Below are 14,101 nucleotides of genomic sequence, written 5' to 3' on the forward strand. Positions count from 1 at the left end.
ACCCTGACTCAGCTCCCACACATGGGGCACTGAGGGACAGAGTGAGTCCTGGCCAACAGGCCCTCCTGCCCCCTCCTTAACATTGGCCGGAAAGAGGAAAAGGTCTGAGGAAACAAAAAAACCTGATGGGAGCCCCTGAACCTGGCCTGCAAGGGGCACAAAATCCACACTACCGCCTATTGCTTCAATACCCTAATCAGCAGGGAGGGAAATGCAGCATCATCACACATGCAAACCCTCAGCCTGAGCTCAGTGTGCATTCAGGTGCCTAAGGAAGTCATAAAATGCAATTGCACAATTCCAGCAAGCCTCTGACCACACTCCAGCAGGGGGACCCCTCACTCATCAGAATGACCAATTCACACTCTTGGAAACCCCCACAGCACTCTGCCTAGCCCATGGCATGCTGGGGACACAGGGCATATCTAACCCTCTGTACCACCGCCTGTCCGCGGGGCTTCTGCAGGGGGAGAACAGCTGCACTGTGCTACAAGAAAGGGGTAACCACAGGCATGCTGGCTTTGTTCCCTCCCCGGCCAGCGTTGCACGCTGAGGGCTGCAGACTCCAGGGTGAAGCAGGGCTTACACATCACCTGAATCGTAGAATCCTACGGCTGGAAGGGACCTCAGGAAGTCGTCGAATCCCACCCTCTGCCTAAAGCAGGACCAACCCCCCAACCAAATCATCCCAGCCAGGACCTTGTCAATCTGGGACATAGAAACCTCTAGGGATGGAGATTCCTCCACCTCTCTAGGTCATCTGGTGCTGACTGAGCACCCTCCAGGCCTGCCTGCTGCCACCCAGCACCTAGACAGAACCCTGTGTCTCCTGCTCACCTGGCTGCAAAAGGAACCTTGAACAGTAACGTGCAAAGGCAGCGGAGTCACAGGGAAATCACAGTGGGAGGAGAAGTTGCAGTGAAAAGCCAATTGTGGTGCCTGGTGGGTCTGGGGCTGCAAAGCCCAGCACACACCTGCCCCATCTGTGGAGTATGTCCCAGCTCTTGGGACTGTCTTCGGGTCCCCAAAACTCAGTGAAGACCTGAAGATATTCCCGGGGGCAGAGACAATGCATTTATGTGGAACAGCCCACAGCTCAGGAACCATTTGGCTCCCCTACCTGGTATTCCACCACTTCCCCTGAACCTCTTCTCTGCAGCTCCCCAGCGCCGTGCTCAGGGGATCCATTCTGGTCCTCCGGAGCACTGCAGGCAGACGTGGTACTGCTGCTGCGCAAGGACTCCTTGGAATCCTCCTCAGTGAGGTCGATGAGGGGTGTCTGGATGGACATGGCCGTCCTCTTCTTCGAGCACTGGGGAGATGAACCAGAGCGTGACCAGACAGCAGAGGGAGGGAGGGAAGGGAGGACAGAGAACAAGCGCCCAAAGGGCCAGGAAGGAACAGGGAATCACCCTGCATCACGTGCTTCCTCCAAACTGCACCCTCCAAACACCTGAAATGGCCACGTTTCCAGGCTGGGAATCAGACAGACAGACTCTCCACAGCCTGGAGAGGGACCCGAGGACTCAGCTCCTGAAGCCAGGCTCTGTGTCAGGAGGGCTCTAGTTCTGCCCCCACCAATTAATGCTCTCCCTGTGTGTGGTCGGCTGCCCCAGGCAGCGCCCTACCCGAACAGGCGCCAGGGACTCCTTGTCGCTCTCCAGCTCATTTTCTTCTTTAAGTTTTCTCTCTGGGAGATTCAGTCCTGCCTGGAATATCACGCGAGCTGGGGGCTTCTGCCTCAGGCTGCTCTCCCAGCCTGCAGCACCACGCAGTCGCACCTGCAGCCCGGAGAGAATGGGACGGGGTCACACCTTTCATGCTATTCTCCCAGCCTAGTGTCAACCAGAGAACACATCTCATTGGCACAGAGACTTTCCCACAACGTTGGCCAGGGCCATGCTGTGACCACCCACCAGGTCCATTTTACTTGTAGGGCCACTAGCAAAAGAGACTGAGTGGTGAGTGACAGCGGTGCAGGCTACGAAAGGCGCATGCTTCGGGACAGGGCCTCAGTCTGGCAGGCAGGAGACCTTGGTGCTAGTCTGACCTCTGCCAAAGTCACTGAGTGATGTGGGGTGAAGCCAACAGGTTACAATGGCCATGGGATGGCTCCGCATCTCATTGCCTGGGCCTGCTGCCTACACTACTGGATACTCCAACCAAGAGAGCTATTCCTCTCTCTGAAGAAACCTGCTACCTCCCCACAAGAGAGCCCAGCTCAGATCCTAGGAGGGATCTGTATGAAGGGCGACAACTTTTGTCCTGGGTCATTGTTTTTCCGCTGTCTGCGCCTGCTCCTAACACTACCGCTTCTTGGCAGAGAGGGACCTACAAACATGTTTAAACAGTAATGGAAGGAACCTGAGACTTGGCAGCTCTTTTGAACGCTCTGGACTCTGCAGCTGGGCTTTGCTTGGGGCAGATGTTCTCTCCCTGGATTCCCTCTCTGGGGCCCCAGTGCACATGCCCACACGAGCCCAAACCCTCTCTCCCATGGCCGCCTTTCCCCTGTGGTCTGTAGCTGTCATGTGCAGTGAAACATTCTAACCCAGGCTGGCTTCCTGCATCTGCTCTCACAGAATTTTACCATAAAACAAGTCTTCAAAGGGAACTGCTGGTGCACTGCCCCACGGAGCAGACTGCATTTTAACCCTGGGGCTCGTGTGTTAGGGCTTCTGCTGCTGGAAGGGCCGTATGCCCAGGCAAAGCTCTAGCTTTGGAGTTCCAAAGTCAACACAAAGTTAGGTTGGAGGCCAGAGAGGCCTGTAGATTCATCACTTTGCACGTGGAAATGAAAGGTAAAATAAGGCAGCCCAGGTGCAGCAAGTCCCCACATGCATCTGAGGGAGGCAAAGGTTTGCAAGCTGACTCCAGTTCCTTCTTCCTTCCACTCTCAGCCATGCTTTGACCATCTCTATCCAAACTTCCACACAAGGATCACACTACACTTGACGAGCATCCGTGAAAGAGCCCTCTCAGCACCCCTGTGAGGTGGGCACTTCCCCCACATTTAAAAGACAGGAAAGCTAGAACGGGAGTGGGGAAAGAACTTGCTCAAGGTCTCACCATTCATGGCAGAGGTGGGCTTAGAGCTCTGATCTCGCACTTGGATCACAAGACCACATACTCTTGTAAAGGAACGTAAAGCTGACACCTCCTCCACTGCACCCAAATACCCCCAGGGGCACTGCAGTGCAAGACGGGAGGAAATTATTGACAGACTGTTTCCCTATTCTGGAAAGAGGAGAAAACCCAGCACTAGATGAATCAAAAGGGAAGCCAAACAGTGTTCAATTGCCCCTCAGGACTTCTCTGGTGCCGAAAAACAGCTGGCACTATCTGGCCACAAATCTGCCCACAGGGAGTGCACCAAGGGCCAGAAAGGATCAAATGCATTGTCCACACTGAACACCTCCAGGACAGAGGATTTCAACCAGCGTGCCTTGAAATTCTGTCCATTTCCCCCAGCGCAGCTCTTTGCAGAGCCACTGTGCAGCGGGAGGCAGGATTGATTGATGAAGGCTGCCTGAGTCCCAGCTGGCACAGGGGTTGTCAATTTGCCCTCACTGTGGCTCTGCTCAGAGCTGCTGCAGGGTGAAATGCTGACCCCACAGGAGCCCGTTCACACCAGGACGCAGCTGAAAGGCTGTGCCAAGGAAGGGACGGTGCGAGCCTGTTAGGGCTGGAACACAGTTTAAAGGCTCACGCTTGTGCTGTGGAATTGTCTCTCTCTCTCTCAAGTGCCCCGCGTTACTGATCAGATCGGGAACCACTGCTCTAGGAAGCAGCCAGTCTGCACTTCCTCGAGCAATGGGAGCAAAGAACAAACCAGCAGAGCACCATTTGGCCCCAGTTATCAGGAACACTTCAGCAACGAGCTGTGCTCCTGTTCAGCTGAACGGCTGTCTAGCCCACCACGCAGACACATGCAATATATCCCAACTGCGGCCACCAGCAATTACTTTGCTGCCCCAACAGCCTACGAAGCACAGCTAGAGACTGGGGTGGGGAGGGGCTGCTACCCAGCGCAGCAAGAGGCACTGTCTTGGCAGCTGCACTGGCACCACCACAGAGACTGGTGCTCAACAACGTGCAGCCTCCTTGGGGGCTCAGTGTCTCTGGCGCCACGCAGGCACTGGAGGCAGCTCTTGTCAGTGAAGATGGCTGCAGCATTCGGGTGCCGGGGAACTTTGCTGGGCGTCTTTCCTGCTCCTGCTTGGCTGGGGCATGGAGGGACTGGGACTCCACAGGTGGCCAATATGTTCCTGGCCCCCTTCCTCTGGGTGGGCTCTTGCTGAGGGGCAGGTGAAGCCAAGACAGGTTTGCCAGAACAGCCACCACCAAGAGGAGGGGGCAGCACTTGAAGGCCACCCAGAAATGGGCCAAGCAAATCTCCCGGAGACTTTACAATGCAGAGCCGAGAAAGCAGAACGCCCAACCATAGCACAACGTTCTGTGAAAGGTAGAACTGACCTCCTGAGCCTCATTGAGTTTCACAGGCCAAGACAAGCCTGCCTTGGACAGCTTGTTCCTGCGGAACTTCTTGCGTTTCATGGATGCTATTCCCAGGTCCACAGCATCTACGGGGAAAAAAGTCCACAGCAAGCCTGACTTCAGTCAGTCACAACCAAAAAGCAGTAAAGGAGCACTTTAAAGATTAACAAAATAATTTATTAGGTGATGAGCTTTCATGGGACAGACCCACTTCTGCAGACCATCGCCATACAGACTTAATATTTAAGGCACAGAGAACCAAAAATAGTAATCAGTCAGGTGCTCTGGGATGGGAGCATGGAACTGGGTACAAATCAGCACATCCTGACCTGGAGATAGAGCCAGCTTTCGCCCTCCACCCAGTCTGCGGAAGAAATCAGGCCCAGCTCTGATGATTGTGACATTCTCAGACCTCCCATCTGCAGCCTTGCAAACCCCACGCATTCAAAACTGTAAGTCAGTTGCCAAAGAAAAAAGCCCCCACAAAACATTAAAACTGGTGAAGGATTTATTCTTCACCTAAGCCATTCTGGGCCGTTAGGAGACAGGAATGATAACAGCCAGCTGAGACAGAGCTTTTCAGCAGCAGGTCTCCCCATGCTCTACCAAGGACATCAGAACCATTATGTCCATTCTGTACATGGGGAAACTGAGGCACTGAAAGGCAGTGAATCCCCAAAGTCACTAGCAAAGTCAAGAATGGCATCCTGGTCTCCTGAGTCCCAATCCAGTGCTCTATACCCTAGGCCAGTGTTTCTCAAACTTAAAACATTCGCATACCCCTTTCGGGACTTTGGCCTTGTCGCAATACCCCGTCTCCTGGGTTTTAGTCATTTACTTTCTGCTGTGCACCCCTTGAGATCCTTTGGCATACCACACTTTGGGAAACACTGCCCGAGGCTGCACTGCCTCCTCACCTTCATATTTCAAGCTCTTCTCTAAAGCCAAACAGGCTAGAAATGTACTCCTTTCTCTTTCCAATTAAAGCGGAGAGTCTGACCTCATCACAGGACTCCAGGAGCTGGGGAATTGTGGAAATCAATCCACTATTACAAGACCCTTGACAGAACTGGAAGAGCCGGTAACGCTCCTTCTGTGCAGATTTATTCACCTTCTGTGCGGATTGCTGGGCTCAGGGAGGCAGAACACAGCTTGTCACCAGACTCAGGCAGGCAAAGCCTGTCCCATGGCTCTGGACGACAACAGTTTGCAAGAGGCGCAGATGCTGGTTTTAGGTAGGACAGACCTGCAACAAACCCCGCTGCTCGGAAGATGCCCATGGGTTACTGCTAACTCGTGCAGCACCAGTGAAAGGCATCCAGTGCATGCCAATATGCAATACTGCTCTAGCCCACTGCCCACTTTGGACCCACTCCTGCTCCCTCTTACGTCAGTAACAAAACTGCCTTTGTCTTCAATGGGAGCAGGATCGCGCCTTACACAGCTGAGCACCATGTGAGAGAAGCCCAGCCCGCACAAACACTCAGTGTTATGGCCTCCACTGCACCAGCAGCACCTCCCAGGGGTCTGCTATGGAAATCCAGGGCCCAGACGGCACGCGCAGGCAGAGGAGACTGACCTGGTGTCTTGGGCCCCCCGTTTGCTGCCAGAGCTGGGAGGGAAGCTTTGTCTTCAGCAGGGTCATGGCAGCCTCCATTGACAAAGACCAGCTCTGCCTTGCAGTCTGTCTCTCCATCGCCAAGGCCCTTGTCTCTTTTCATGCTCACCTGTGGAAATGATTCATGATGCAACAGGAGAGAAATTTAGTCACCCACTAAATAGAGCCCCATGAAGTCTGAGAAAGACAAATCGGGCTGCATAACCTATACAACGCAACCACAGCTGAACACCTGCTTAGCGGCTTTGTTAGGGCTGGACCCAAACACCCATGGAAATTAATGGCAAAAGTCCATTGATTAATTGAATGCTGCATCAGTCCCCTTCAGTGCCTGTCCTGCTCTGATTCCTCACACATGGCTCTCATTCGCCCCTGTTCTGTTCATACCTCGTTCTGGATGGGGCTGGTAAGGATCTGAACAGCCCTTCTAGGGATTAGTTCTGAAGTCAAGCCACTTTCACACAGCTGTAACACCACTCACTTCCCAATTCATGCTGGCGCACGTGACAGGAGAATGACCAATCTAACTCAGGCAGGACATCCGTCATCTAGAGCAGAGTGTCTTGTTCTCCATTTCAAGCTGCTGTACTCAGGCTTGTAGGAGCAACAACAGGTTTACAAAATAGCCTACATCACCAAGGACAACCAAGCCTCCACGCTGCCACGAGACTGGTTGTTTTGGAAACACTGCACTATCAACCTGATGCATGAAGTGGCGACAGCAACCTCCTACACCAGCTCCCATGTTCGAAAATCCACACAACACCCAGTTCTCCCAGAGAGAACATACCAGGTATTGGACAGATAAGAGCAGATTAATGAGTTTTACTGAGCAAATGAAACTACACTTGATCTTAGCCATGAAGGCCAAGAAGCAATTTTCCTGCAGCTCAGGGCAACAGGACAAGTTGGGACAGCAATATCAAAATGCACTGGTCAGACAATGGGTAGTGGCAAAAGGGCTGCAACGCACACACAGCTGCAACCCCCACTGAATTCTCAGGGCTCGGCTGCAACAGACACTGCACAAGAGATGCACAATCGAGCCCAGGAGATGTGGGTTATTCTAAGTTCTTTAAAAATAAAATGAGAAATAAAACCAACTTTGATTTCCAATGAGAGGAGTTTTGTCAGGGGGGTCCACACAGCGCCCACACCAGTAAGACGCTTTCTGCACCAAAATATCACCCCTTTAGAAAATAAGTAAACACACCAGGTTGGCAGATCAAGACTCCACAAGGGGATCCCTGGCTCCAGCTACTTTGGGAGGTCAGCTGCTGCAACTGCCAAACCTCCTGTGAGCACCAGGTCAGTGCATATTTATTGGCATATTTATTGGCATTTACACCAACATCAATAGATTTCACCACACTCTCTGCACGCTGGCAGGCAATTGTTAGTGTCTGGTTACACAGATATACCTCTCTCCCTAAAACGCTGCTGCGGCAAGGCCATTGAGAGATTCTTATCCAGGCTACTTCGGATGACCCACAAAGTCAGAAATACAGAACTACACGGCACAGGGACATTTTCCAACCCTCCCAGGTTTAAAATACTTCTGAGTCTCAACAAATCTCCCGCTGACCTCCTCTCACTGAGGTGAGATGAGCAGACAGCCTGGCAAAAAGAGCAGGGTTGGAGGGTTTTTTTGGCAGAAGGTAGCGTGAAGGGGGTTAAAAATCCAGCTTGTTATGGGATGTTTCAAACCGACTGAGGGCACCCACCACCACCCCCCACAGTACATCCACTGGGAAGCAAAGGGCCAAATTCTGCTTTCAATCGCATTGGTGCAGAGCTGAATTAACGCTGATGTGGTCCAGAAAAATACATTTCCAGCCCTACCCTGACATGGACTCAGATCCCTGCCTCTTCCAATCCATTCTCATCACCTTCCCACTCTAACCCCTGCGGCTCTGCTTAACCAAGGCCAGCACCATTCTGGTGCACTGCTGGCAAAGCAGCCAGGCAGAGAGTCAGTGGAAGTGTTCTCTCCCGCAAGAGTAGCACTCTCTTACATTCCCTTCTCCTTCAGCAGACAAAGCTTGCAAGTCCCACTTCCCAACAGAGCCTCAGGAGCCAGGGACAAAAGCTGCTCTGTGTCACCCTGATGCTAGCATACAAGTTGCAGAGAGCACCGCAGGCCTCTGGACAAGGTGTGAGTGGGACCCAGCTCTGCACCCCCAAAAGGGATAAAGCCAAAAGCAATCTGCCTGCTGGGGCGCTGTCCCCCCTCCCCCCACGCCGCCCCACAGAGGGGCACAGCAATGCTGCTAGTGTCTCAGAGGGACCCAGAGCTCCAGCTGTCACAGCTGCAAGTCCCTTTGAAACACTAGGCCCTGGAGCAACTGCCCCCACCCACCAGCCAACCGGCAGGCCCAGGTGGGACTGAGAGCAGGGCTCATGTCACGTGCCCCACACTACCAATGACTACTCAGCGGGGAGCAGAACCAACCCCGTTTTGTGTGCATTGCACAGCACAGAAACAAGCTGGGCCTCTTCTCTCCATCCCTTCCCTGGATGGCAAAGTCATGAGCAACTCAGGAGCAGCTCTGCTTGTGTAATGACACAGAGCAGCAGCACAGGAAGTAGGGGCACAATCCTGGTAAAGTCAGACAATTATTCATTTAACAGGTCCTCTCTTCAGCCAAGCCACGTGAACCATTTAACTAAGGCCAGAGCCAGGAGCCCATCTAATAAACTGTGTCTAGGTGGATAAAGCCACTTCAGAATGGGCGGTGAGACGGAGTCACCTCTGCGACGACTGGCCAAGGGACGGCCCAATCCTGCTTCTACCGAAGTCATGGACCTCGGCCATTCATTTCAGTGGAAGCAGAATCAGACCCATTCAGGATGAACGTAGCAACTAAGGCGTGAGAAAGGTGTCCTTAATGCTTATAAGAATCAGTAGGGTGAATTTCCTCTTCCATGGTCTGACTTACCCTTGTCCAGCTGGAAGCAGCGTCAGCTCACCTCTTCTAATCAGCAAAGCTTCACAGAGACCACCACAGCTACTGTGTATCTGAAGGACAAGAGGTTTCAGGTTTGGCCTGATCCTGCTCCCATACAGGAAATAACTATTAGGTTATTGGATCCAGCTCTACAACATTAATAAACATCAAGACCCTTCCCTCACTGAGTCCAACCCGCGTACTGCCATCCCAAAGTGCTTCGGACATTTCAGTAACTGAGAGCAGCAAATGGATAAAACAGAAAAAGGCCCACCCCAAAAAACACAAAAACCCCACAAACCTGCAGACTTCATTACAGACATAGCCAGTGAATTCACTGAGGCTGCAGTGGCATCACTGAAGGCCCATTCAGACTCATCATCTATTTAGATCTCCAACATTTTGAGTAAGTTGGTGATTTACTGTCTGTCGCCCACACAGTGTAATTCTCCACAGCCCACCAGGAATGTAAAGATAAAGAGGATCTCACAGCCCTGTACAGGATGCAGGCCATTGTGTTATCACTAAAAACAATTTTCAAGTTGCAATTGGTTCTAAAAGCCTTCATTTCTGTCTAAAACCAGACGCTCCATTTCCAGATAGTGCCCCACTAGGGGGCATGCTCCTTCCCTGAGCGCACCCATGTACAAGAATGAAGAGGTCCACCCATCTCTGCCTGGGGCCAGATCCCACCCCACTGATGCAAAAGCAGGGAGCATTATCCATCCAGGACAAACAGTGTCCTAGGAGCACCCTGGCGCACACAATGGGGACTGCTCTGCTTAGGATTCAACATACCCAGCACTGCTCACTGTCACAAACGTACATCTTTACTACCAAAGGAGGGTTGTCAGCCTTGACCCAAAGAACAAAAAGACAGGGTGGGCTGGGGGTTCTTCTCTCTCAGATGAAGCCCTTTACAGTTTCCTAACCCTGTCCAGCGATGCCCATGTGTGCAGGGGTGTTTTCCCTGAGCCCAGGGGTCTCTTTCCCTCCTGGATATGTCCTTCCTTGGTCCTGTTTTGGGGCACAGATGCCCCCACGCTGAGAAACACTCTGGACCAAAGGGCTGCAGTCCAGCAGCTTCCCCTGGACCAAAGAAGGAAGAAGTCTTGCTGTTGTGCAACAAGCAGCCTGGCCAATGGTGGGGGGGTAAAGGGGGCAACTGCCCGGATCTCCAGCCACTGCTGCTTTGGCCCTACCCCTACTTTGGCAGCGGTGCTGGCTGGTGCTTGGAGCCCCTTTGAATTGCCATGGCGGGGTTAGGGGGCAGTGCGGCAGTCCAGATGGTGCAGAAGGTCAAATGTGCTAGGGCCTGCCCCTTCTGGGGCACAGAGCTGCCCCCCCCCCCTTTCCCCAGGGCCCATGGTGGCTGTTGTTGCCGCTGCACCAGGAGCCACGATACAGCATACATGTTGCCCACACCTTTTCCCATAGTAAACCCACGTTTCTTCTGAGCCGTATAACCCAGCTTGCAGGGTCTGATCATCTGAGGCACAAAGCACCTGCTGTTCCCACTGACTCAGAACCTCAGGCCCACATTTACACAAAGTCCCGTTTACATCACTAGCATCTTATCTGAGGCAGGATCTAGTGAGACTTTCCCTAGAAGCACAGACCAGGTCACTGATGTCCTATCCAGGTAGAAGTTCAGCATCCAGGATCAGAGCCTGATAGGGAGAATTCTGTCTTTTCTGTCTCTCTCAGCTCGGACACAGACACACCTCGGGGCTCATAGACAGCACAGAAACAATTGAGGTACCTGCTTTCAGATCTTCTTCCATCTCCTCCAACAAACTTACAGGAACTGCCTGGACTAGAGAAGGTGTTTTGGATGCAGGATGTCAGTTGAGGTCGATCCCACACCTCCGAACAGCCTAAGGTCTGCCACAAATGGCACATTCAGATCCCTTCCCCAGAACCCAACCGTCTCTGAACACGGCAGAGGGAGAACCCGATGCTCAGTAAATCCCCACAGCTGTCTGCAGAAATCCTACTGATCCAACACACCTGCTCACAGCCCAAAGAGGCATTGACTGGGAGCTGCCCAGACTCACTGGGCTCCCCTCAGCTACTCAGAGAAAGGACAGCTTGCTGGCTGCTGCAGCAAGCAGCCCAGGAGGGGCAGTGTTTCCTCCCCAGAGATGCCTCAGGCAGAAGCAGGGAGTAACAAACGCACCCAGCTCATGCACAAAGGCAGCAAAGGTCACAGTTTCTCCCTCCAGGAACTCTGGGGTCCCTCACCAGATTTCAGATAACTACTGACTATTGCGAGTTTATCACTAGAGACACGCCAGACCTTGAACCCTGGACCTAAATCTCTTGAAACCTACGCCATCCACATTTTGTCAAGTACCTGTCTTTATAACAGAACTACTCCACAATCCCGATTCTGCGCATCCCTGAGCTCTGAGATGTCCAAAATCTCCATCTGGGTGTTGCAGCCTCATCGTGACTGATTAGTACAAGAACACTCAGAGTCAGTAGTGGGCAATAAGGGCTTACTCCTGCTTCCACTCCAGCTACCACTTCGACAGAGGGCTTCTCTTCCCGGCCTACAAAGCCACACTTTGACTTTCCGAAGGTGAACAAGCTATCCCCAGGGAGAACATGGTGAAACCCAGATTAACCAGGATACCAAGGTCAACCCCAGGAACACAGGGCTGGCCTCAGCAAGCAGCAAATCAAAATGAAGTCTCCACTGTGTTTTTACCTCTGACTAGCTCATGTGAGATAGATACCCCCAGGTTTTTAAAAAAAAAATTCCACCAGTGAAGGCAAGCCCTGAGCATTACAACACAGACATGTACAGCAAATAATTGAAGAGCTGAATGCTGTGACCCTTACTTAGCCCAGGCTGCGCTCTGGCTGATGCTGTACAACGCGTTAGTACTTTTAAGAGGGCTGTGGTTTCTGGAGAGCATCTCAGCCAACCTCCACCAGTGAAAGAGCTGCTTTAGCCTCCTTCATGGAGCTAAGGAACTCCAATATTTGGCCTCCTTAGAGCTAAGCAACTCTCATATTTCATTAGGGATCTTTTAGAATTTTATTGAAAAGAATTTTGTTTTGTCTGAAAATAAACACCCTCCTACAAAGTGGGCATTCCATACACCACAACTACTAGAAAGTGAAACAGGCCCAAATACACCACCTGGGGCTTTGGGGCTGAATTTTCAGGAGACAACCTGTACACTGGGCCTGCAATAAATAAATAAATAAATAAAAAGATGGGTCTTTGCAAGGACATTTTACTGGGGCATTCTGAGCATGGACTTTTTTAAAATATTGCATTCAGGATAAATAGAAGAGGGTCGTAAGCCACCCGTCCAAATGGTGCAAAGTGAGTTAAATTACAAAGACCTGGCCAGGGTGACTGCAATTTTTGGGACAGCTAGCTCTGGCCTCTAGGAATGAAGACGTGCACATCCTGAAAAAGCTCTGATACCAACAGGATGTGCCCAGCTACTTATCATCACAGGTGGCTATTAATACACAGTCCCAGCGCTCTGCTCTCTGCGCTAGCTCCCAGTGAATACAAAGCTCCAGCGACTCGAGGAGACAGCTCTTTCAGCAGCCAGCCCTAACTCACAAGCAAACTTCCCCAGGAGCTCAGAGCCAGTCTGAACCTCCCCACTTACTGCTCCAAGGGCAAGGCACATCTTCAACCCATGTTCTCTAGTGTACACAGAAAGCAGCGTGTGTGAATAAATTATGTATAAAAATAATTAACACTTAAAAAGATCCAAAACTAAACACCCCCAAAGAGAGAACAAACATGTGACAATCACAGTAGCTTAGTCCTCGATTGGGAAGACACTCAGCTACTAGGTAGATGAGTAAGTACAATGTAAGAGCCTATATAGAACCACACAGAAATCATTCCAGATCTTAGTCCCAGTGTTCAGAGCCCTCCAAAAAACTGGGCCCAGCCATTCACAGGATGCTTCTAATCTGGGATCAGGACCACCCCCCCAAAAGTGGCATCCCACTGAGCCATCCAGAGCCCAGCATCACAGCCCAGGCCATTTCATGCTGGGTAAAGCTCATGCTCTACATGACTGTTCACTGCTCACAAAGACACACAGATGCTGCCCTGCGCAGAAGAGCTTACCGCCTACACCCAGGACAAGGAAAGCAGAGCCAGCCTTGCCTTCAACCCTCAGGCTATCAAGCTTCCCTGGAACTGCTCTTTCCAGGCATTTCCTCCCTTCCGAACCCGCTTGTCCCTCTAGACCCCTCAGTCACATTTGACTACTGCTGGGCTGGTTTCAGTTTTAACTCCAGAGGAAACGGAGTTACACTTCTCAGGTGCATTTCCTTTGCCTGTATACACTACTGTATACATACCAAAAGGCCGAAGGGCAGCATTTCACGTGATGGCTTTGCAAATGGCCTTTCCTTCTCTCTAAAATAAAGCGTTTCCCTCTAATTCTGAAAAGTAAAGAGGTCGTTGGGATGCTCAACTTAATACAAAAGGAACCAATTCTTGCAGATGTGCCCTGCTCCTTAAAAAAAGCTGGTCCTGTCTCAGTCCTACCCACCTCCTGCCAGTTTCCCCCATCCCCACAACCAAAGGCTTGGAGGTGTCTACACTTTAACCACTTGTCTTTGTCGTTTGCCATTGTTGTTGTTTCATCCTCTCCTGCCCACTCCTGGCCCCAGTACAACCGAGTACCTCAGTCCATTAACTCATTTTAAAGCTATAGCTACCGTGTCCACACTAGGGTTTCACTAATGTATTAGCTCCCATGTGTTAGCAACAAGATATTTTTTTACCGCGGTCGTAGCTAAGTGGAAACAAAGCCTAGGAACTTGCTACGTAGCAACCACACCCATGACCGCTCAGTCTATTGAGCTATATTCCCTACACCAGGCTCATTACCTCAGTATCTGACCATTGCCCAGTAAGGCATTAAGCAAGTGTAACTAACATCTACCCCATATTATTTAAACAAAAAGGCAGTCAAGTAGCACTTTAAAGACTATTTTGTTAGTCTTTAAAGTGCTACTCGACTGCTTTTTTGTTTTAATATTATAT

General features: G+C 51.4%; 1 protein-coding gene across 7 annotated transcripts in view; it reads right to left on the reverse strand.

Annotated features, from left to right (window-relative positions):
• The window catches only part of DNMT3B (DNA methyltransferase 3 beta), a 94,394-nt gene that overhangs the window by 29,699 nt on the left and 50,594 nt on the right, over positions 1–14,101 (reverse strand). For 6 of the 7 annotated variants that reach the window (XM_075012217.1, XM_075012221.1, XM_075012222.1 and 3 more), the window contains 5 exons: positions 9,055–9,134; positions 6,077–6,224; positions 4,477–4,583; positions 1,629–1,781; positions 1,121–1,312 (listed from right to left, as the gene is read on the reverse strand). In XM_075012217.1, coding sequence (XP_074868318.1) covers positions 1,121–1,312; positions 1,629–1,781; positions 4,477–4,583; positions 6,077–6,218 — 594 coding nt within the window. In that variant the 5' untranslated portion in view covers positions 6,219–6,224; positions 9,055–9,134. Of the gene's footprint in view, positions 1–1,120; positions 1,313–1,628; positions 1,782–4,476; positions 4,584–6,076; positions 6,225–6,502; positions 6,730–9,054; positions 9,135–14,101 lie in introns of those variants that run through there. The other variant, XM_075012218.1, reaches the window with a different exon arrangement.

Source organism: Carettochelys insculpta, chromosome 17 (genome assembly GCF_033958435.1).
Source record: "Carettochelys insculpta isolate YL-2023 chromosome 17, ASM3395843v1, whole genome shotgun sequence".
In the NCBI taxonomy this organism is placed as follows: Eukaryota; Metazoa; Chordata; order Testudines; family Carettochelyidae; genus Carettochelys; species Carettochelys insculpta.